The 22,380-nt window shown below is 47.1% G+C and overlaps 1 protein-coding gene across 2 annotated transcripts in view; it reads left to right on the forward strand.

The window, feature by feature from the left end:
* Positions 1-22,380, forward strand: part of LOC136626985 (probable cation-transporting ATPase 13A4) — a 105,041-nt gene that overhangs the window by 49,273 nt on the left and 33,388 nt on the right. Inside the window, exons 15-18 of one of the 2 annotated variants that reach the window (XM_066601943.1) lie at positions 5,146-5,235; positions 7,190-7,346; positions 8,282-8,399; positions 8,582-8,706. In XM_066601943.1, the coding sequence (XP_066458040.1) occupies positions 5,146-5,235; positions 7,190-7,346; positions 8,282-8,399; positions 8,582-8,706 (490 nt within the window). The remainder of the gene's footprint in view (positions 1-5,145; positions 5,236-7,189; positions 7,347-8,281; positions 8,400-8,581; positions 8,707-22,380) is intronic. The other variant, XM_066601948.1, reaches the window with a different exon arrangement.

The raw sequence follows: 22,380 nt of genomic DNA on the forward strand, positions 1-22,380 counted from the left end.
TGCCATCCCATTGCTTTCAATAGGGCCGACACTGCTAGCGCCCCATTGAAGGCAATGGAATGGAGGTAAGCCCCGCAGGGATTTTCAGGGAAGGGCTTGAAATATAAGCCCTTCCCTTAAAATAAGCACAGCTGCTTGAAAAAATAATAATACATCACCTCTCTGGTGCTGTCAGGGCTCCGGCGCGTCTTCTCCCCTGCTTTCCTACACTGTTCTAAAGCATTTTCTTCTGGCTGGGGATTTAAAAATTCCCGCCTTCTGAAAGCACTGCCTCTGATTGGCTAAGCGCTGTGACCAATTAGAGGCAGCGCTCAGCTGTCATTCAATGAATGACTGAGGGCTGCCTCTGATTGGTCATATTCCCCTGTTGTGACGGAGCTGATCAGGGTCTGCTAGGATCCTGCAGCTCTGCTGTTGCAGGAGGTACCCGGGGGCCATGTGATTGCCATGTCACGTAGCGGATCTAACACTTCCACTTTTATTCCAAGGTACGTAACACTCGTTGAGCGCTATGTAGCCAGAAAAATCGCTTCTCCCTTCTCCTCCGGGTTCTCACCTGTTATTGCATTGTAGCGGGTGGGGCGCCGTCTCACATCAGTTTTTCGTGTTCTCACCTGTGTCTGACAGCTAACAACCTGACCTGCTGCTGCTTGATTGCAGGAGCAGAGTTTTTAATCCTGCGCTGTATTTTTGCTATCAGATGGAATTAAAGCGCAGGAACAAGCGCCATATATTTACCACGCTTGGTCCTTAAGGGGTTAAGATGGGAATAACCTTTTAAATCAACCTCAGGCTTTATTCCCACGAGCGCATATACGCCATATTTTCACACCCGGGTGCACGTACCCATGTGAACTATTAGTTTCCAATTCAGCTGGTCAAACAGGCGAATATACGTCGCGTAAATACGCCGGCAGCATGCAAAATAGAGCATATATGTGACAGTGCATATATGCTCAGCCAATAGATAGTTCTGGAACTATGTTTTGGCCAATATAAGCCAGCGTGTCCTATAGACTCCTATATGGGAGCAGGGAAAGAGAAGGGAGGGGGAGGCATTTTTGCAGCTTTCAACGCTCCGAAAAGCTTACAGATGTCTCTATATAGGCATTGGAAGGCATCCCAAGGATTTTGGCTGAGTGAGGGATTTCCAGGATGCGGCATATTTTTCCGCTAAAATTGTCGCTCACGGTCGTGTGAAGGAATGAGAAAACGCTGGCCATGATCCCGGAAAAATGCCCATTCAGGCACTTATATGGAGCAGGCGTAAAAACGGCAAAAACGCTGTCGCCCTATATGCGCTTGTGGGAAAAGGCCTTATCAACAAAACATATAACAGCAAGAGGTACATTGATAAATCAAAGGAGACAAATGTAGCTTTAATTAAAGGTGCATTTAGAAGACACGATTATCATTCAAATGAAGTCAAGTGAACTATAATTGTTCAGTCTAAACATGACTAAATAACGAATGAAAATCGTTCGCTTGTCATTTAGTTTCTACAGGACTAAAAATCATCGTTGGCTCATTTACTTGTTGCTCTATTTAAACACTTCTTGTTTAGTGTTTCACATAGGGAATACGAAACCCTGAACGAGAAGTGAACGATGAATCTGCCTGTCTAAACAGGCTGCACGAACGAGCTGGTGATGACGTGACGAGAATTGCGTAGTATGAAAGGAGCATTAGGCCTTCTTCACACAAACACTTTTGCGCAGGTTTTTGCAATGCAGAAAATCGGCTGCCGGAAGCACAACCATTAAAACCTCTTAGGTTTTAATGTGTACACTCACATTGGTCGATTTCCTGCACGTTTATGAGTGTGCGCAAATGTGCACTCGGAACTGCACAATTTTGTGGTGTTAATTACTAACTCTGGTGACTTAATTTGACTGGCGCGCTTCCTCATCAGAATGCACAATGTGAACAGAGCTGGCAACATAGAAAAGGATACTTACCTGCGCAGGAACGCTCGCAAAAAGAGGTGATTGGGCTCCATTCAGAGCGTAATTATGTCACGGTCTTGTGAAGGAGGCCTTAATATTGACACTGCTGAATAGAAAAATAGTATCTGTAAGTTAAAGAAAAGTAGATAATAAACAGTGGGTTTTGCTTAAACGTCTCATTAAGGCCAGCTTCATACAGGTGTAAGTGGAATTAAGTGCACATTTGCAATATAGGCATTGCGTTTTTGCATGTGCGGGTGTATTTTACTGTATTTTTTGCGCACAGATGCCCTGCCTATTTGCGCACACAAAAGAACAATCGGGTATGTTTGATTTCAATGTGCAATTAAATTTAGTTAGCTTATTATGTGCTATTTCTATGCGCAAGACTCATAAAAATAGAACATGCTGCATATTTCAATGACCGCACAAAATACGCTCATGTAAATATTATGTTGCAAAATTTGCACATGTAATCAGTGAAAATACACCCGTGTGAATAAGCCGTGGCTAAGATCAACTGTATAGGGACTTTTTACGTTTTGGTGGCAATATCAATGAAAGTAGTAATGCCATCTAAAAATTCCCCCTTCCTGTTGCATTAATAACAATAATCATCATAATCACTATCTTTATTTATATAGCACCAACATATTGTATTCTGACTCAATAACATGGCTGCAAGCGTATCGGTTGAGGTAACTGCTCTTGTAGTTATGAACCAGTACTCACAGTAGGTATATGTTGTCAGACAGCATCCAACTCGACTGCAGAGGCATGTGAGAAGATTCCAGGGTTTATTCAGGAAGAAATCTTGTAGAATGCACATTTAGCAGTAGGTAAAAAGAATGATGATTAGCCAAGGCACGGAGTAGAGACTTAACATGTGGGCTATAGACAGGCGGAAAGGGTGTGGTTATGGAACACAGGGGGTACAGAGAACCAGAAGGGACAAACTAAAAAAGGCAAACACTTGCAGCTACAGTACAGGTTATACATGTCAATGAATAGAGTCAGGTAGATGAGACATGACATATTGGATCCTAGTCAATTCTACATCCTGTGGTTATCAGCACTTTCTGACAGCTGACAGCCACTGGCAACGATTGTGGCCATATACTATATAGATGGCATGGTCAAAGGTGACTGTACATTTAAGCAGCCAGTTGAAACTCCCTCTGCGGTCCCCACAATGCAAGTATGGGGTACTCAAGGTTTAGCATGGCAGCCTAGGCTTCAGTGAAGGCTTCCATGGCTGCCATGCATAGATGCCTATTAAATTCGTTATTTTTACAGCACCATAAATGCCATAAAAACTAAGCAACCCCCCCACACACAAAAAAATGGTGCAATTGCTTTTTTCCATTTCAACCGACTTTTCAGTACGTTGAATGGTACATTAAATGGTACCATTAAAAAATACAACTCCTTTAGCAAAAAACAAGCCCTCATACAGCTATGGCAACAGAAAAATAAAAAAAGTTATGGTTCTTAGAATGTTAACCCCTTAAGGACATGGCCTATTTTGGCGTTGAGGACCAAATGATTTTTAGTATTTTTTCATCTACATTTTTCAAAAGCCATAACTTTTTTAGACGAGCTGTAGTTTTTTATTGCTACCATTTTGGGGTACACACAGTTTTTTTTATCACTTTTATTGCGTTTTTTGGGAGGCAAAATGCTAAAAATTAGCATTTTGCCTCAGTTTTTTAGCATTTTTTTAACGCTTTTTGCCGTGCAGGATAAAATGCATGTTTAATTTATTGTACACGTTGTTACGGACGCGTCGATACCAAATATATGGGATTTTTAATTTTTTTTATGCTAATATGAGAAAAAGCATTAAAAAAGGGTTTTTTAACATTTTTTTTTACATTTTAATTTTTTGTACTTTATTTTTCTCTTATTTTTACATCATCTGTGTCCCTCTGAGGGACTTTTACTACAACACTAATGATCGCTGCGATAAGGTATGGCAGGACTTCTCTCCTGCCATGCCTCATCGCTTATTACAGCGATCTTAGGCAATGGCAATACAGGACGCCGGTATCAGGCATCCTGTTGCCATAGCAACCAGCACGCTCCCTCTGTGAACCCTTTCCCTGCTGCGATCTACTTAGATCGCAGCAGGGAAGGTGTTAACAGCGGGGGGGGGGGGGCATCTCCGATGCCCCCCGCTGTTGCAGCGGGAGGCCGGCTACTAGCGACACCCGGCTCCCGCTGCGGGATAGCCTGAGATCTGCTTTGATCTTGCGCTATCCCTATGACGTAAGGGCACATCACTTTGCGGGAAGTACCCCACTCCCATGAGGTACCCTTGCGTCATAGAGCGAGAAGAGGATTAAAAGAACAAAAATAAAAAAAAAACAACTGCAGATATTTTAAGGAAAAAAAAGTAGCTGTTCTAAACTGTCACTACATATTACAACATAAACAAACATGTACTTTAATTATATAATTTACCCACTCTCTCACCCTAAGGGCTTATTCACACGGGAGTATATCAGGCCAGGTTTTCACGCCCTGCCAATATACGCTGCCCCTCTGATGCATTGGCTGAAAATGCATCAGTGCACAGGGGCGTATTTCCACGGTGTAAAAGCACCTGATTGCTATTGGAGCCTATGCTCGCTGCTGGAGAAGGGAGCCTATGCTAGCTGCTAAACTCCCTCCCCCTTCTCTTCTCCTTTCTGCCCTTTGCCGCTGTTTGCAATAGAAGGGGGCGGAATGGGGCGGAGATAAGCTTTGTCTCGCTCTGCGTCCTACCATTGCTGGCTGCAGACAAGTAGCAGGAGCTTAGCTCCACCCTCATCCCGCCCCCTCCCATTACAAACGGCCGGAGGGGAGTAGAGAGGAGTGGAGGCGGCTAGTGGGAGGGAAGGGGGAATGTCTCCCCAGGCCCCATGGCATTGTGGCCTCGGCGTATATGCGCCGGGCCCTTTGCTGTTCAGGTGTTTTTATGACGCTGGCTGGCGCACGTGAAAAGCTTAGGGACATGTAAATGGGCCCTAGCCTTTCCTATGCATCCAGCGGCACCTCCACAGCTTCACTTTATCAGTTGTTTTATGTAAATCTTATGATTCTTTGTGAAGTAGGTTCTATTTTCTGCTGATCATGAATTTACATTGCTGACCTTCTGGTATATACAGTACATTTTCAGACATTACATAGTTAACACTTTATTGAATGCTTTTAATAGGAAATTGACCAAGACTGTCAAGTAGACAGTAATAAAAATTTGTCAAGAAAACATCATCTTATTGTGAAGCCTGGAAGTTCTTCTAATGCAGTAAGTAGGATATAAACCAATTCTTACAATAATACAATTTCTAACATCCATTTAAAGGAATTTTATTTTTTCTTTTGGATTGAGTTTTTTTTTAAATGCTTGCATTTCCATTACAGGAGTAGGACTATATGAGTATATCAAACATTACAATTTAGTGGACCATAGCGCTCCCCCTTTCCTTTTTGTGCACACACAAAAAAATGATTATCGTTAAATCCAGCTCATAGTTCTAAATATTTTTGCAATTATACTTATTAAAATTTTTATATCCCCAGTGCCAATGTTACAATAGCACCACCTGCTGTTTCTATTAAAGAGCCTCTCTGTGTCCAGTCCACCTCAGTAAATGTTTCAAGGTGCTCACACTACTCAGTCTTGCTTCTCTGCAGTAACATTGCTTGACTCTCTTATCACTTGCTCACCATGTCTTCTGACATCAGAGAAGACTCAGCAACTTCAGAAGCAGCCACTCACCACACCAGGGATCACTCCACATACTCAATGAAACAGAGAGATGAGCAAGACTGAGCATGTAGAACAATTACTGAGATGGACACAGAAGAGGCTCCAGCATTCTAACATTAGTTATCCATTCTTTAGGGCTTATTTACATGAGCGTATATCATCCGGCGTTTTCACGGCTGCCTGATATACACTTCCATCTGAGCAGTTCCCCCCTTCCCTCCCCCTCACCGACTCTCTGCCTCTCTCCTCCACTCTTGCTCTTTGCTAAGGGACTGGGCGGGGTGGGGGCAGAGCTAAACTCCTTGTCCACCCCACCCCCCTTGTCTGCAGCCAGCAATGGGAGTGGGCAGGACAGAGCGGAGCTTAGCTTCGCTCTTGTCCCGCCCCCTCCCATTGCAAAGAGCCGGAGGGGAGGAGAGAGGCAGAGAGACAGTGAGGGGGAGGGAAGAGGGAACAGCTCAGATGGAAGCGTATATTGGCCGGCCGTGAAAACGGCGTCCGATATACGCTCGTGTAAATAAGCCCTTAATAAGTATAAATAAAATTATGGACTGGATTTAACTATGAACAATATTTTTTTATGGGACAACCCCTTTAAATTGAACATATTTATGAACATTGATCTAGTTAAATTGTAAGCAAAAAATATACATACTTGCAAAATACAATTTATTATTCTGGATTTCATTGTCATTCTGCCACATGATTTGTCAATTATTTCGACCTCAGGAGATTCATTCTTTTGACTCTTCTGCCTTACTGTTGCTTGCAGAGTAATGCACTTTAGGCTTCTTTCTGACGAGCGTGTATCCGCAGCCATTTTCACGGTCGGCCGATACACGCTGTGATCTGATACATTGAATTCCAATGCATCAGATCACATGGCCGTATTTCTGAGACGTAAAAGCGCCCAGCTAGCCAATATTGCGGCAGGCGTTTTTACATCAGGCCCAAAAGATAGTCCTGGAACTATTTTTTGGGCCGGAATACGTCAGCCGCTGCATGGACTCCTATGAATAGCCAAGCTCCCGACCCTCCCCACCCCTTGTCCACAACCAGCAATGGGAGGAGGCGGACGTCTTGCCCCTCCCATTGCAATCTGCTGGAGGGGAGGAAAGAAGAGGTGAGCCGGCGAGGGGGGGGGGGGGGAGGGCCGACGGCATGGGGACTCTGTGTATATGCGCAGGGCCCTATGCCATCTGAACGGGCGCACAAACATTTGTGCGTCTGTTCACGAGCTTCAACGCCCCAGATGGCAGCGTAAATCGTCCGCCCGTGAAAATGCTGGCCGATATACGCTTGTGTAAATAAGCCCTTATACTGTATATTCCACCACGAGAATAGGAGGAGGGAGGTGACAATATGGAGATATATTTAGATGGATATATGTATGTAAATTTATTAATAGGCAATATTTTGAGCTACATTTCCTACCTATTTTCTCAAAACTGTTCTTTTTATTTTACTGGATTGTAATATCTGTTGGTAGATTACAGTGGATGGACTTATTATACTACAACAACTTCCATTTTCCTCAAGCCTCCAGCGCATGTCTGTTATATCCCAAGTTGTAGGAAGTGAGGAACACTTGGTTTTCATGAAGGGAGCGCCAGAAATGGTAACAAACTTTTGCAGCCTTGAATCAGGTAATGATTATCATTTGATAAGATAGCTAGCTAGAAAGATGGATGGATGGATGGATAAATAGATTATATTATAGATAGATATGAGATAGATAGATTATATTATAAATAGAAAGACATGAGAAAGAGAGATATAAGATACGAGATAGATAGATAGATATGAGATAGATAGATAGATATGAGATAGATAGATAGATAGATAGATTTGAGATAGAGAGATATGAGATACGAGATAGATAAATAGATAGACAATCTCATATAGCAGACAAAATTCTTATCCATGCAGTCGAGGCCGACTTTTGGTCACTTTATTGATCATTGTTCTCCATGCTTTCCTATTCTTGACTACTTCTTTCAGTTCTTCCATGCGCATGTTTGTATAAGGAGTTATGAATACAGGCATTTAAAAAGTGACTGAAATAAGTGTTGCATTTATTTTTCTGATCTGTCTGGTTAGTGGATGACATTACATTCAGTGAATTGGTGAAAACTGATAGATCAGCCAGACCTCTAGAATCAGAAACGCTATCTTTTCTCCTTAGAGAGAGCACCTAGATGGTGAGTGAGGAAACTCAAAAGGCCATTCATGCTCCTCTGGGTAATATGCAAATAAGGGAGATAGACTAATACCTCCACAGTGCCACCTATTGGAAGGCAGCATTCCTTCAAGCCAAAGTTAGACTCTTTATACAAGCCTTGTAACAATGACTGGGAATTAAAAGCAAAGCCAGACTCCATGCACAGACAGCTGTTTCAGGGTATTTGCCCTTCATCAGTGCAGGGTGTAACAGGCAATAAGGTGAGGGGTGCAGGCATGGAAAAATGTGTTTTCACTGGAGTTGCTCTTTAATATATATTAAAATATAAATATAAAAAATAACAGAATATGTGACTGTGAAAAAATGATTAGGAATACTAACATTTGTTTCTTTTCCTAGTCCCTGTAAACTTTTCCAGTGAGCTCCAGTTATATACACTCCAGGGATTCAGAGTGATAGGTCTAGCATATAAAACTATACAATGTCCAAAAGATCTGAATACAGAAAGCTACTCAAGGTAATATCTTATAGGAATCACAAAATGCATTTCTTTCAAGTACTGCAAACTGGACATTTTGTTTCGACATAAGTCTATATAAAATATATTTGGGGGACTTTTAATAGCATAAAGTTTTTAATTGCATCAAATTACTATGTACTCTTGAATTTCTCATGTTATAAATGTCCATTTTATTTAAGGGAGGAGGTGGAATCAGACCTTGTATTTCTAGGTCTTTTGATACTTGAAAATAGGTTGAAACCAGAAACCCAACCAGCGTTAATGGAGATGAACAATGCATTAATCCGCACTGTTATGATTACAGGTACAGTATATACCATATAATGTCCACTATTTCCAAAAAGAGCTTCTAATCTCATTCATCAGTATACAGCCTAGGAAAGGGTGTTCTCAGTGGGAGAAATAAACAGAAGAAAGTGTCTGTACTTTATGGTTTTCTTGTTAGAACATCTCATCAAATTCAGCTGTTAATGAATCTTGATGTATCACATCCTGGATTTCAAATGGTTACAACCATTAAGGCTGGGTCACACGGGGCGGATTCTCGACAGAAATCTCGCGGTTTGGCCGCAGCGAGAACTGCTGCTTTAAAGCCCACGGCGGTTTTGAAGCGGCCCGGCCGCTTGCTCTTCCGCTGCGGCCAGCGCTCCCATAGAGGAGAGTGCGGCCGCAGCGGAAGAAAAAAAAAGAACATGCTGCGGCCGGCAAATCCGCGCTGCAGCAGCGGCTTCTGCCAGCTTTGCCGCAGCGGATTTGCCGTCCCGTGTGGACGAGATTTCTGAGAAATCTCGTCCACATGGCTGGCAAATCCCGGGATTAGCGGCCGCATGCGGATTTGCCGTGGCGAAATTCCGGACGGAATTTCCGCGGCAAATCCGCCCCGTGTGAACCCAGCCTAAGGGTAGTTATAACACGTCAATTTGGTGTGACAATGGGAACCCTAGGGATGAAGACTTGTTATTATAATTAAGCTTAACATTCCAGCATGTAGACAAATTACAGCACTTTACACATATAAAACTATCATTAGAGATGACCGAGCACCAAAATGCTCTGGTGCTCGTTGCTCGAGTCGAACTTTGAGTAATACACAAGAGCTCGTTTCGAGTAACGAACCCCATTGAAGTCAATGTGGGACTCGAGCAGTTTTGTATGGGACCGATGCTCCGCATAGGTGATGACTTGTGAAACATCAGAAAACATCAGAAAGTCATGGAAACACCACAGAAACGGATAGGCAAGAGCAGGGGCAGCATGCATGGCTGCATCTGAGGGGGCAAGATGGGGGCAAGAGCCTGGCGGTCACCCTCCTAACAATTTACTTGGGACAAACCTTATTAGCAAGGGACACGCGCTGGCACATCTTAGCTAAGCACCACACTACCTGCAACCAAGGACAATCACTGCCTGCGGGTGACACCGCTGCCTCTTCTCCTGAGTTACATGCTGGCATTGCTGTCCAAACCCCCCCCCCCCCCCCCCCCCCCCCGCACAACCCAAAATTTTCCCAGCGCAGCATTCAGCTTGCCTTATGCCACACGCTCGCTTCCTAGCCACACCACTCTCATGTCTATTTATAAGTGCGTACTGGATGAGGAGGAACCGGAGGCATACACTGCAGAGGGTTGGCACGGCTAGGCAGCGACCCTCTTTGAAAGTGTGGACAATAGACCAAAATGCTGTTGAGAATGGATGATAAATTGACATAGATCATCATTCCAATCCCGTGCCACCTCCGTCACAAAATTGTCAGGAGCCGCAAACGTGGGCATAAAGGGGACTCAGGTGCCAGCACTTCTACACATCTGCACAAGGCAGCAATACTCTGTGTTGGAAGCACGTGAGCGGGCCCAGGGTCAGGCTCGGTCCCAGCCTCCACCTTTTGTGACCCAAGGTGCCGCGAGTTACATAGCAATGGGAAATCTATGTGTCCCCACACAATTCCTTCCCATTGCGGTGTCAGATAGCTCAACACCGCAATCGGAATTCTTTGAGTTCCTTGGGCTCGCCTATGCTGTGGGTGCACAAAGATGGTATTACACAGGAAGAAATCAGAGTGCCCAAACATGGCAGAGTTTCACCCTGCCAAGGACCTCGGCCTTGGCTCACATTTCTACCCTTGTCAGTCAGTGTATTTGTGCCAGACAGGTAAAACACTACGATGGGAAGTCTTTGTGCACCCACAACATAGGCGAGCCCAAGGAACTCAAACATGGTATTACACATGAGGAAATCAGAGTGCCCAAACATGGCAGAGTTTCACCCCGCCAAAGGCCTCGGCCTCAGCCTACATTTCTGCCCAATTCATTCTTTCTATGTGTCAGATACCTGAACAATGCAATGGGGAAGCCTTTGTGCACCCACAGTATAGACGAGCCCCTGAAACCCAGGGACAGTATTAAACAGGAAGAAAAGAGAGTACCCAAACATGGCAGAGTTTCACCCTGCCCTGGACCTTGGCCTCGGCCCACATTTCTGCCCAATTCATTCTTTGCATGTGTCAGATAGCTGAACAATACAATGGGAAAGCCTTTGTGCACCCACAGAATAGGCGAGCCCATGAAACTCAAAGATAGTATTAAACATGAAGAAAAGAGAGTGCCCAAACATGGCAGAGTTTTACCCAGCCCAGGACCTCGTCCCACACTTCTGCCCTAGTCATTCAGTGTATTTGTGCCAGATGGGTAAAACACCGCAATGGGAAAGCTGTCTGCACCCTAGCTAAGTCAGTCAGTGTATTTCTGTCAGACAGGTAAAACAACACAATGGGAAGTCTTTGTGCACCCACAGCATAGGTGAGCCCCTGGAACAAAGGAAAGTATTACACATAAAGAAATCAGAGCGCCCAAACAAGGCAGTTTCACCCTGCCAAGGACCTCGGCGTCGGCTCACACCCTCAGTAATCGTGGGCATAAAGCGGACTTGGATGCTAGTGCAGCTGTGAACGTCTCATTAATGCAGTAACGCTCCTATTGTTTGGCCCAAACCACTGTCTCAGATAACTGTGGTAACACGAGAGAAAATACATGTTGCCCAGTGTTGATCCCCAGACCCCAAGCAGGAGGAGGAGGTTGCATAATAATGCAGAGAAACCATGACCGAGGTAGGAGCCGCAATACTCTGTGCGGGAAGTACGTGAGCAGGCCCAGGGTCAGGCTCGGTCCCAGCCTCCACCTTGTGTGACCCAAGGTGCCGTGAGTTAAATAGCTATGGGAAATCCATGTGTACCCACACACTTCATTCTGTGTATGTGTCAGGCAGCTGAACACTGCAATGGGAAACCTTTGTGCACCCACAGTATAGACGGACCCCAGTAAAATTTCTGTAGCAAGAGTATAGACGAACCCCTCAAACCTTTCAGTAGCAAGTGTATAGGTGGACCCCAGTAACATTTATGTAGCAAGAGTATAGACGGACCCGTGTAACATTTCAGTAGCAAGAGTATAGGCGAACCCCTGTAACATTTCTGTATCAAGCGTATAGGCGGACCGCAGTAACATTTCTGTAGCCAGAGTATAGGTGGACCCCAGTAACATTTATGTAGCAAGAGTATAGGCGCACCCCAGTAACATTTATGCAGCAAAAGTATAGGCGGACCCCAGTAACATTTCTGTAGCAAGAGTATAGGCGGACCCCTGTAACATTTCTGTAGCAAGAGTGTAGACGGACCCCTGTAACATTTCTGTAGCAAGAGTATAGGCGGACCCTAGTAACATTTATGTAGCAAGAGTATAGGCGGACCCCTGTAACATTTATGTAGCAAGAGTATAGGCAGACCCCTGTAGCATTTATGTAGCAAGAGTAAAGGTGGACCCCAGTAACATTTATGTAGCAAGAGTATAGGCGAACCGCTCAAACATATCAGTAGCAAGAGTATGGCGGACCCCAGTAACATTTCTGTAGCAAGTGTATAGGTAGGCCCTAGTAACATTTCAGTAGAAAGAGTATAGGCGAACCCCAGGAACATTTTTGTAGCAAGACTATAGACGGACCCCAGTAACATTTATGTAGCAAGAGTATGGGCGGACCCCAGTAACATCTCTGTAGCAAGAGTATAGGTGGACCCCAGTAACATTTATGTAGCAAGAGTATATGCGGACCCCAGTAACATTTATGTAGCAAGAGTATAGGCGGACCCCAGTAACATTTCTGTAGCAAGAGTATAGGCAAACCCCTGTAACATTTCTGTAGCAAGAGTATAGTCGGACCCCAGTAACATTTATGTAGCAAGAGTATAGGCGGACCCCTCTAACATTTATGTAGCAAGAGTATAGGCGGACCCCAGTAACATTTCTGTAGCAAGAGTATAAGCGGACCCCAGTAACATTTATGTAGCAAGAGTAAGGCCTCCTTCCCACGAACGGATTTCCGCCGCGTAATTCGCTGCGAAAATCCGCTGCGTTGCCCGCAGCTATTAGGTTCTATTGAACCTAATAGCACAATGCTCACGATGCGTAATTCCACCGCGGAATTACGCACCGCGATTTCTCCCGTCCTCACCCGCAGCATGCTCTATTTTCTGCGGGTGAGGACGGGCTGTACGCACTGACGGCTTCCATTGCAGTCAATGGAAGCCGTCCGTTCACGCTATCTCCCGCTGTAACCAGCGGGAGATAGCGTGAAAAACGCTTTCCCGCCCACCGCCGCGCGTCATATGACGCCATATGACGCGGCCGGCCGCGTCATGTGACACGGCCGGCCGCGTCACGTGACACGCTCGGTGACGCGGCGGCGGTGGGCGGTGACGGGCGGTGACGCGGCGGCGGTGGGCGGGGAAGCGATTTCACGCTATCTCCCGCAGGTAAGTATAGGGGCTCTGGGGGGCGCCGTGACGGGCTTCACAGCGTAATATTACGCGGCGGAGCCCGTCACGCTCGTGGGAAGGAGGCCTAAAGGAGGACCCCAGTAACATTTATGTAGCAAGAGTATAGGCGAACCACTCAAACATATCAGTAGCAAGTGTATGGCCGACCCCAGTAACATTTCTGTAGCAAGAGTATAGGCGGACCCTAGAAACATTTCTGTAGCAAGTGTATAGGTGGACCCCTGTAACATTTCTGTAGCTAGAGTATAGGCGGGCCCTAGAAACATTTCAGTAGCAAGAGTATAGGCAAACCCCAGTAACATTTCTGTAGCAAGATTATAGACGGGCCCCAGTAACATTGCTGTAGCAAGAGTATAGGCGGAACCCAGTAACATTTCTGTAGCAAGAGTATAGGCGGACCCCTGTAGCATTTCTGTAGCAAGAGTATAGGTGGACCCCTGTATCATTTCTGTAAAAAACTTTTAAACAGAGCCTTTTGGGCAGTAGACATATTTGGTATTACCTTTCCACAGGATAGGAGATATATGTACGATAACAATACATGTTACTCCAGTTACTCCAGTACTGATAATGGTAAAAGTCACATTGCATCGCACTCACACATGGCATGTGTGTGCAATGTACTTTTTATTTCCCACAGGAAATAATGGGTGATATCACCAAAAAATAGGGCATACTGCAATTTTTCCTTCTTGCAGCATCACTGCGGGAGAAATATCCCACATGTAAATAGACCCATTATAAATACTGGGATCTATTTCCATGAGAGTTTTGTGCGTCTCTCAACACTCAAAACTCGCACGATAAAATCAGCCATGTAAATATAGTCTAAAGATGAAAGCTGTCTTTCTTAATTATAGGCTTTTCAATGGAGAGGCAGTATGCATGCGTGAACAGTGCTCCAGAATGTAGGCTCGGAACCTAGTATTCTTTGGGGGACTCATCAATGGGGACTCCAGCCATCATACACTGCTGCTCATTAATTTTCAATATACCATCCAAATCATCAATTTTTTAGAGATGAACAAAGATGCTTCTGTAGTTTGTGATAAATGTGCAGGCATTTAGGCAAATAAACATGTTTTCTACTCATAAACGTTGTGTACAAATGAATGGAGTCTTGATTTCACAGCAATCACAGATGTGCAAAACTGGGGCATTGTATTGGTTCATTTGTAGAGATGAGCGAGCACCAAAATGCTCGGGTGCTCGTCACTCGGGACGAAATTATGGCGATGCTCGAGGGTTCGTTTTGAGTAACGAACCCCATTGAAGTCAATGGGCGACCCGAGCATTTTTGTATGGGACCTATGCTCCGCTAAGGTTTTCATTTGTGAAAATCGGGGCAATTCAAGAAAGTGATGGGAACGACACAGCAACGGATAGGGCAGGCGAGGGGCTACATGTTGGGCTGCATCTCAAGTTCCCAGGTCCCACTATTAAGCCACAATAGCGGCAAGAGTGCCCCCCCTCCCAACAACTTTTACTTCTGAAAAGCCCTCATTAGCAATGCATACCTTAGCTAAGCACCACACTACCTCCAACAAAGCACAATCACTGCCTGCATGACACTCCGCTGCCACTTCTCCTGGGTTACATGCTGCCAACCCCCCCCCCCCCCCCCCGCACGACGCAGTGTCCACAGCGCACACCAAAGTGTCCCTGCGCAGCCTTCAGCTGCACCCATGCCACACCACCCTCATGTCTATTTATAAGTGCGTCTGCCATGAGGAGGAACCGCAGGCACGCACTGCAGAGGGTTGGCATGGCTAGGCAGCGACCCTCTTTAAAAGGGGCGGGTCGATAGCCCACAATGCTGTACAGAAGCAATGAGAAATATAATCCTGTGCCACCGCCATCAGGAGCTGCACACGTGGGCATAGCAATGGGGAACCTATGTGCCACACACTATTCATTCTGTCAAGGTGTCTGCATGCCCCAGTCAGACCGCGTTTTTTTATAAATAGTCACAGGCAGGTACAACTCCGCAATGGGAATTCCATGTGCACCCACAGCATGGGTGGCTCCCTGGAACCCACCGGCTGTACATAAATGTATCCCATTGCAGTGCCCATCACAGCTGAAGTAACGTCCGGTTAAATTCAGATGGGCGTCAGCCCACACTGCATGCCCCAGTCACACTGGGGTTCTTTAGAAGTGGACACATGCAGTTACAACTCCCTGAGGACCCACAGCATGGGTGGGTGCCAGGAAGCCACCGGCGGTACATAAATATATCCCATTGCATTGCCCATCACAGCTGAGGTAATGTCATGTTTAATGCAGGTGGGCTTCGGCCCACACTGCATGCCCCAGTCAGACTGGGGTTCTTTAGAAGTGGACACATGCAGTTACAACTCCCTGTGGACCCACAGCATGGGTGGGTGCCAGGAAGCCACTGGCGGTACATAAATATATCCCATTGCATTGCCCATCACAGCTGAGGTAATGTCATGTTAAATGCAGGTGGGCTTCGGCCCACACTGCATGCCCCAGTCAGACTGGGGTTCTTTAGAAGTAGACACATGCAGTTACAACTCCCTGTGGACCCACAGCATGGGTGGCTCCCTGGAACCCACCGGCGGTACATAAATATATCCCATTGCCGTGCCCAGCACAGCTGATGTAACGTCAGCTTTAATGCAGGTGGGCAAAAAATTAATTGGATTACACTGTAGGTGAGGGCCCCAAAAAATTGGTGTACCAACAGTACTAATGTACGTCAGAAAAATTGCCCATGCCCAACCAAGAGGGCAGGTGAAACCCATTAATCGCTTTGGTTAATGTGGCTTAATTTGTAACTAGGCCTGGAGGCAGCCCAGTTAAAATAAAAATTGGTTCAGGTGAAAGTTTCAACGCTTTAATGATCATTGAAACGTATAAAAATTGTTTACAAAAATTATATGACTGAGCCTTGTGGGCCTAAGAAAAATTGCCCATTCGGCGTGATTACGTCAGGTTTCAGGAGGAGGAGCAGGAGGAGGAGGATGAATATTATGCACAGATTGATGAAGCTAAAAGGTCCACGTTTTTGATGGTGATAGAGAACAATGCTTCCATCCGCGGGTGCAGCCTACGTATTGTTTAGGTATCGCTGCTGTCCGCTGGTGAAGAAGAGAAGTCTGGTGAAATCCAGGCTTTGTTCATCTTGATGAGTGTAAGCCTGTCGGCACTGTCGGTTGACAGGCGGGTACGCTTATCCGTGATGATTCCCCCAGCCGCACTAAACACCCTCTCTGACAAGACGCTAGCCGCAGGACAAGCAAGCACCTCCAGGGCATACAGCGCGAGTTCAGGCCACGTGTCCAGCTTCGACACCCAGTAGTTGTAGGGGGCAGGGGCGTCACGGAGGACAGTCGTGCGATCGGCTACGTACTCCCTCACCATCCTTTTACAGTGCTCCCGCCGACTCAGCCTTGACTGGGGAGCGGTGACACAGTCTTGCTGCGGAGCCAGAAAGCTGTCAAAGGCCTTAGAAAGAGTTCCCCTGCCTGTGCTGTACATGCTGCCTGATCTCTGCGCCTCCCCTGCTACCTGGCCCTCGGAACTGCGCCTTCGGCGACTAGCGCTGTCGGATGGGAATTTTACCATCAGTTTGACCGCCAGGGTCCTGTGGTATAGCAACACTCTCGAACCCCTTTCCTCTTCGGGTATGAGAGTGGAAAGGTTCTCCTTATACCGTGGGTCGAGCAGTGTGTACACCCAGTAATCCGTAGTGGCCAGAATGCGTGTAACGCGAGGGTCACGAGAAAGGCATCCTAACATGAAGTCAGCCATGTGTGCCAGGGTACCTGTACGCAACACATGGCTGTCCTCACTAGGAAGATCACTTTCAGGATCCTCCTCCTCCTCCTCCTCAGGCCATACACGCTGAAAGGATGACAGGCAAGCAGCATGGGTACCCTCAGCAGTGGGCCAAGCTGTCTCTTCCCCCTCCTCCTCCTCATCCTCCTCATGCTCCTCCTCCTCCTCCTCAACGCGCTGAGATATAGACAGGAGGGTGCTCTGACTATCCAGCGACATACTGTCTTCCCCCGCCACTGTTTCCGAGCGCAAAGCGTCTGCCTTTATGCTTTGCAGGGAACTTCTCAAGAGGCATAGCAGAGGAATGGTGACGCTAATGATTGCAGCATCGCCGCTCACCATCTGGGTAGACTCCTCAAAATTTGCAAGGACCTGGCAGATGTCTGCCAACCAGGCCCACTCTTCTGTAAAGAATTGAGAAGGCTGACTCCCACTACGCCACCCATGTTGGAGTTGGTATTCCACTACAGAACCGGCGCACCTTTCCGAGCAGGTCTGACAAGCGTGGGTAGCTTTTCAGAAAGCGCTGAACCACCAAATTAAAGACGTGGGCCAGGCATGGCACGTGCGTGAGGCTGCCGAGCTGCAGAGCCGCCACCAGGTTACAGCCGTTGTCACACACGACCATGCCCGGTTGGAGGCTCAGCGGCGCAAGCCAGCGGTCAGTCTGCTCTGTCAGACCCTGCAGCAGTTCGTGGGCCATGTGCCTCTTCTCTCCTAAGCTGAGTAGTTTCAGCACGGCCTGCTGACGCTTGCCCACCGCTGTGCTGCCGTGCCGCGCGACACCGACTGCTGACGACGTGCTGCTGCTGACACATCTTGATTGCGAGACAGAGGTTGCGTAGGAGGAGGAGGGTGGTTTAGTGGAGGAAGCATACACCGCCGCAGATACCACCACCGAGCTGGGGCCCGCAATTCTGGTGGTGGGTAGGACGTGAGCGGTCCCAGGCTCTGACTCTGTCCCAGCCTCCACTAAATTCACCCAATGTGCCGTCAGGGAGATATAGTGGCCCTGCCCGCCTGTGCTTGTCCACGTGTCTGTTGTTAAGTGGACCTTGGCAGTAACCGCGTTAGTGAGTGTGCGTACAATGTTGCGGGAGACGTGGTCGTGCAGGGCTGGGACGGCACATCGGGAAAAGTAGTGGCAACTGGGAACTGAGTAGCGCGGGGCCGCCGCCATCATACCTTTGAAAGCCTCCGTTTCCACAACCCTATACGGCAGCATCTCTAGGCTGATAAATTTGGCTATGTGCACGTTTAACGCTTGAGCGTGCGGGTGCGTGGCGGAGTACTTGCGCTTGCGCTCCAACTTTTGTGCTAGCAACGGCTGGACGGTGCGCTGAGAGACATTGGTGGATGGGGCCGAGCACAGAGGAGGTGAGGGTGTGGGTGCAGGCCAGGGGACGGTAGTGCCTGTGTCCTGAGAGGGGTGTTGGATCTCAGTGGCAGGTTGGGGCACAGGGGGAGAGGCAGCGGTGCAAACCGGAGGCGGCGAACGGCCTTCGTCCCACCTTGTGGGGTGCTTGGCCATCATATGTCTGCGTATGCTGGTGGTGGTGAGGCTGGTGGTGGTGGCTCCCCGGCTGATCTTGGTTGCACACCACTGTTCGTCGGTCGTCTGCACTCTCAGTAAAAAACTGCCAGACCTTTGAGCACCTCGGCCTCTGCAGGGTGGCATGGCGCGAGGGGGCGCTTTGGGAAACAGTTGTTGGATTATTCGGTCTGGCCCTGCCTCTACCCCTGGCCACCGCACTGCCTCTTCCAACCTGCCCTGCTGCTGCACTTGCCTCCCCCTCTGAAGACCTGTCCTCAGTAGGCGTAGCAAACCAGGTGGGGTCAGTCACCTCATCGTCCTGCTGCTCTTCCTCCAAATCCTCTGTGCGCTCCTCCCTCGGACTTACTCCAATTACTACTACCTGAGTGATAGACAACTGTGTCTCATCGTCATCGTCCTCCTCACCCACTGAAAGCTCTTGAGACAGTTGCCGGAAGTCTCCAACCTCATTCCCCGGACCCCGGGAACTTTCCAAAGGTTGGGCATCGGTCACGACAAACTCCTCCGGTGGGAGAGGAACCATTGCTGGCCATTCTGGGCAGAGGCCCGGGAACAGTTCCTGGGAGTCTGCCTGCTCCTCAGAATGTGTCATTGTAATGGAGTGAGGAGGCTGGGAGGAAGGAGGAGCAGCAGCCAGAGGATTCAGAGTTGCAGCAGTGGACGGCGCAGAATGCTGGGTGGTCGATAAATTGCTGGATGCACTTTCTGCCATCCACGACAGGACCTGGGGGCGACAGGGACGCCAGAAACGTGCCTCTCTCCTAATCCCGCAGCAGACGGCTGCGATACACCTGGATCAGGAGCTCGGCCTGTGCCCACACCCTGACTTGGGCCTCCGCGTCCTCGCCCGCGTCCACGTCCTCTAGGCCTACCCCTACCCCTCAGCATGCTGTATTACCAGTAGTGCAGAAACAGAACGCTGTAATTAAATGTGCCGCTTATTGGCCTGTGGTTGGAGGCTGACTTCACTTACGGAACGCACAGCAGAGCCAGGAAACAATTTTGCGCACGCCTGTAGTGAGACGTAGGTGCGTATGACTGAGCTAGTGGAATTCACAGCGCAGAAGCAGTCAAGTGGCCAAAGGCCAGTAGTAGGCCTTAAATATTTTGCTTCTATTTTTTTTAAATGCTGAGCTGATACAGCAGACAGATACTGTAGGCAGCGTATAATATTATGTATACTCTTTCCCTCTGGCGGGATGATGGCGATCATGTAACAGAGACAGCAGATCCAGGAAACAATTTTGCGCAAGCCTGCTGTATCGCTTAGCTGCGTATTAATTAGGACTACAACCCCCAGCAGATAGATACTGTAGGCAGCGTATAATATTATGTATACTGTTTCCCTCTGGCGGGATGACGGCGATCATGTAACAGAGACAGCAGATCCAGGAAACAATTTTGCGCAAGCCTGCTGTAACGCTTAGCTGCGTATTAATTAGGACTACAACCCCCAGCAGATAGATACTGTAGGCAGCGTATAATATTATGTATACTCTTTCCCTCTGGCGGTATGACAGCGATCATGTAACAGAGACAGCAGATCCAGGAAACAATTTTGCGCAAGCCTGCTGTAACGCTTAGCTGCGTACTAATTAGGACTATAACCCCCAGCAGATAGCTACTGTAGGCAGCGCATAATATTATGTATACTGTTTCCCTCTGGCGGGATGACAGCGCTGATGTAACAGAGACAGCAGATCCAGGAAACAATTTTGCGCAAGCCTGCTGTAACGCTTAGCTGCGTATTAATTAGGACTACAACCCCCAGCAAATAGATACTGTAGGCAGCGTATAATATTATGTATACTGTTTCCCTCTGGCGGGATGACGGCGATCAATTTTTTGGAAAAAGCCCACTGCCTATATAGCCTGAATATCTCTTTCCCTGCTTCAACAGTACTTCCCCTATACTCTGTACAATGACTGCAGACTGCGGACGCAATTCTCTGCACGGCCGATATACAAAAAAAAATAATTATGCAACACTGCTAAAAGCAGCCTCAACAGTACTGCACACGGTCAGATGTGGCCCTAAGAAGGACCGTTGGGGTTCTTGAAGCCTAAAATAACTCCTAACGCTCTCCCTATAGCAGCAGCACCAGCAGCAGCACTGAGCTATGTCAGAATGCATCTGTGGCGAGCCGCGGGAGGGCCGATTTATATACTCGGGTGACACCTGATCTCGCCAGCCACTTACTGCAGGGGGGTGGTATAGGGCTTGAATGTCGCAGGGGGAAGTTGTAATGCCTTCCCTGTCTTTCTATTGGCTAGAAAAGCGCGCTAACGTCTCAGAGATGAAAGTGAAAGTAACTCGAACATCGCGTGGTACTCGCCTCTAGTAACGAGCATCTCGAACACGCTAATACTCGAATGAGTATCAAGCTCGGACGAGTACGTTCGCTCATCTCTATTCATTTGTCTAACGTTTTGGCTCCATTCAGGGGAGTAACTTGAAGCTCCCCGGCCCCAATGCAAAACCTGTAACAAGGCCCCCAACTATAATGTTTTATTCATAGTGATGGGCTCCCTATATGGAGAAGAGAGGCCTTATGGGCCCCCTAAGGGTCCTGGGCCCAGGTGCAACTGCATCCCCTATAGTTACGCCCATGGCTTCATTTGCAGCCCACTTCTCTTGTAGCAACTCCCAAATGTGATTTTGGGTCCAAACTTACACACCTCAAACACACCAGTCCAGATAATCCGAAAGGAGTTCAATTAGATTGCAACTGCTGTGGCCAAACCATGTTCTTCTGTACCTATTTTGTTCTTTTTGACTGAATACATTTTGCAGAGACAGAAGGTATGTTTTCAGTCACTATCTTGCTGTAGTTTGAAACCATGACCAATAAGACAGATATCAGTCATGATTTCTTCAAATTTCAAGTAAGTCAGCAACTGAACTAACTCCTAAACATCCCCAAATCATAATGGAACCTCCTTCATGCTTGACTGTGGGCTGAATGCAAGCAGAAAGCATGCACTTACCCTCATGATTGTGGTCGATCATGTGCACTTTTGTTTTCACCGTATTTATTGAGGGTACACTGCATTCCACCAAGAGAAAGCCTCTCCAAGTGAGCAAAGAAACTATGGTAGATCACTGTTCGACTGATAACTCCTTTTGTGGAGCTGTTTAAAGGGGTATTCCAGTTAGTGCACAAAATTACAAGTTTTCACCTTTCCATAGAAGAATACTGATAGATTAGTGGGGATCCGACTGTTGGGACCCTGACTGATTTTAAGAACGGGGGAGCCATGCCCACCCAGCAGGCATAGATGGTACATCCTCTAGCTAATGCTGTACATATGCATTATGAGATTGATTTGAAACTGAAAGCAAAATTTAAACCATCAAGATGATGTCTGATAAGTATCAGACAGGAGGTTGTACTGCATGGAGATGGCTGCAATAAACAGAGGAGATGTCTAGATTGTGACAGGCAATCAGGTGAGGTAGGGAAGGAATGAAAAACGAGTTTTAGCAGAAGGGTCCCTTTAAAACAGCAGCTGGACTCATTTCTACGTAAAACATACATATTACATTTTTCCTTTATGGAGAAATCGGTGAATCTGGAGTGTATTGAAATTAATAAGCAGTAGTGTACATTTATCATCAATCCTGTGGATAGGTGATAGATGTTGCTCATGAGGTAAGCATCTTTATTAAACACATAATTCATGGTATTGTGCAAAAACATATGGTGATATAACCTCAGGTCAGAAGATGTGTGGGGTGTCAAGTTATTGTGGCCTTAATACACAACCTAAAATGCAGCCAATCAGCTTGAAGT

Source organism: Eleutherodactylus coqui, chromosome 1, assembly GCF_035609145.1.
Source record: "Eleutherodactylus coqui strain aEleCoq1 chromosome 1, aEleCoq1.hap1, whole genome shotgun sequence".
Taxonomy (NCBI): domain Eukaryota; kingdom Metazoa; phylum Chordata; class Amphibia; order Anura; family Eleutherodactylidae; genus Eleutherodactylus; species Eleutherodactylus coqui.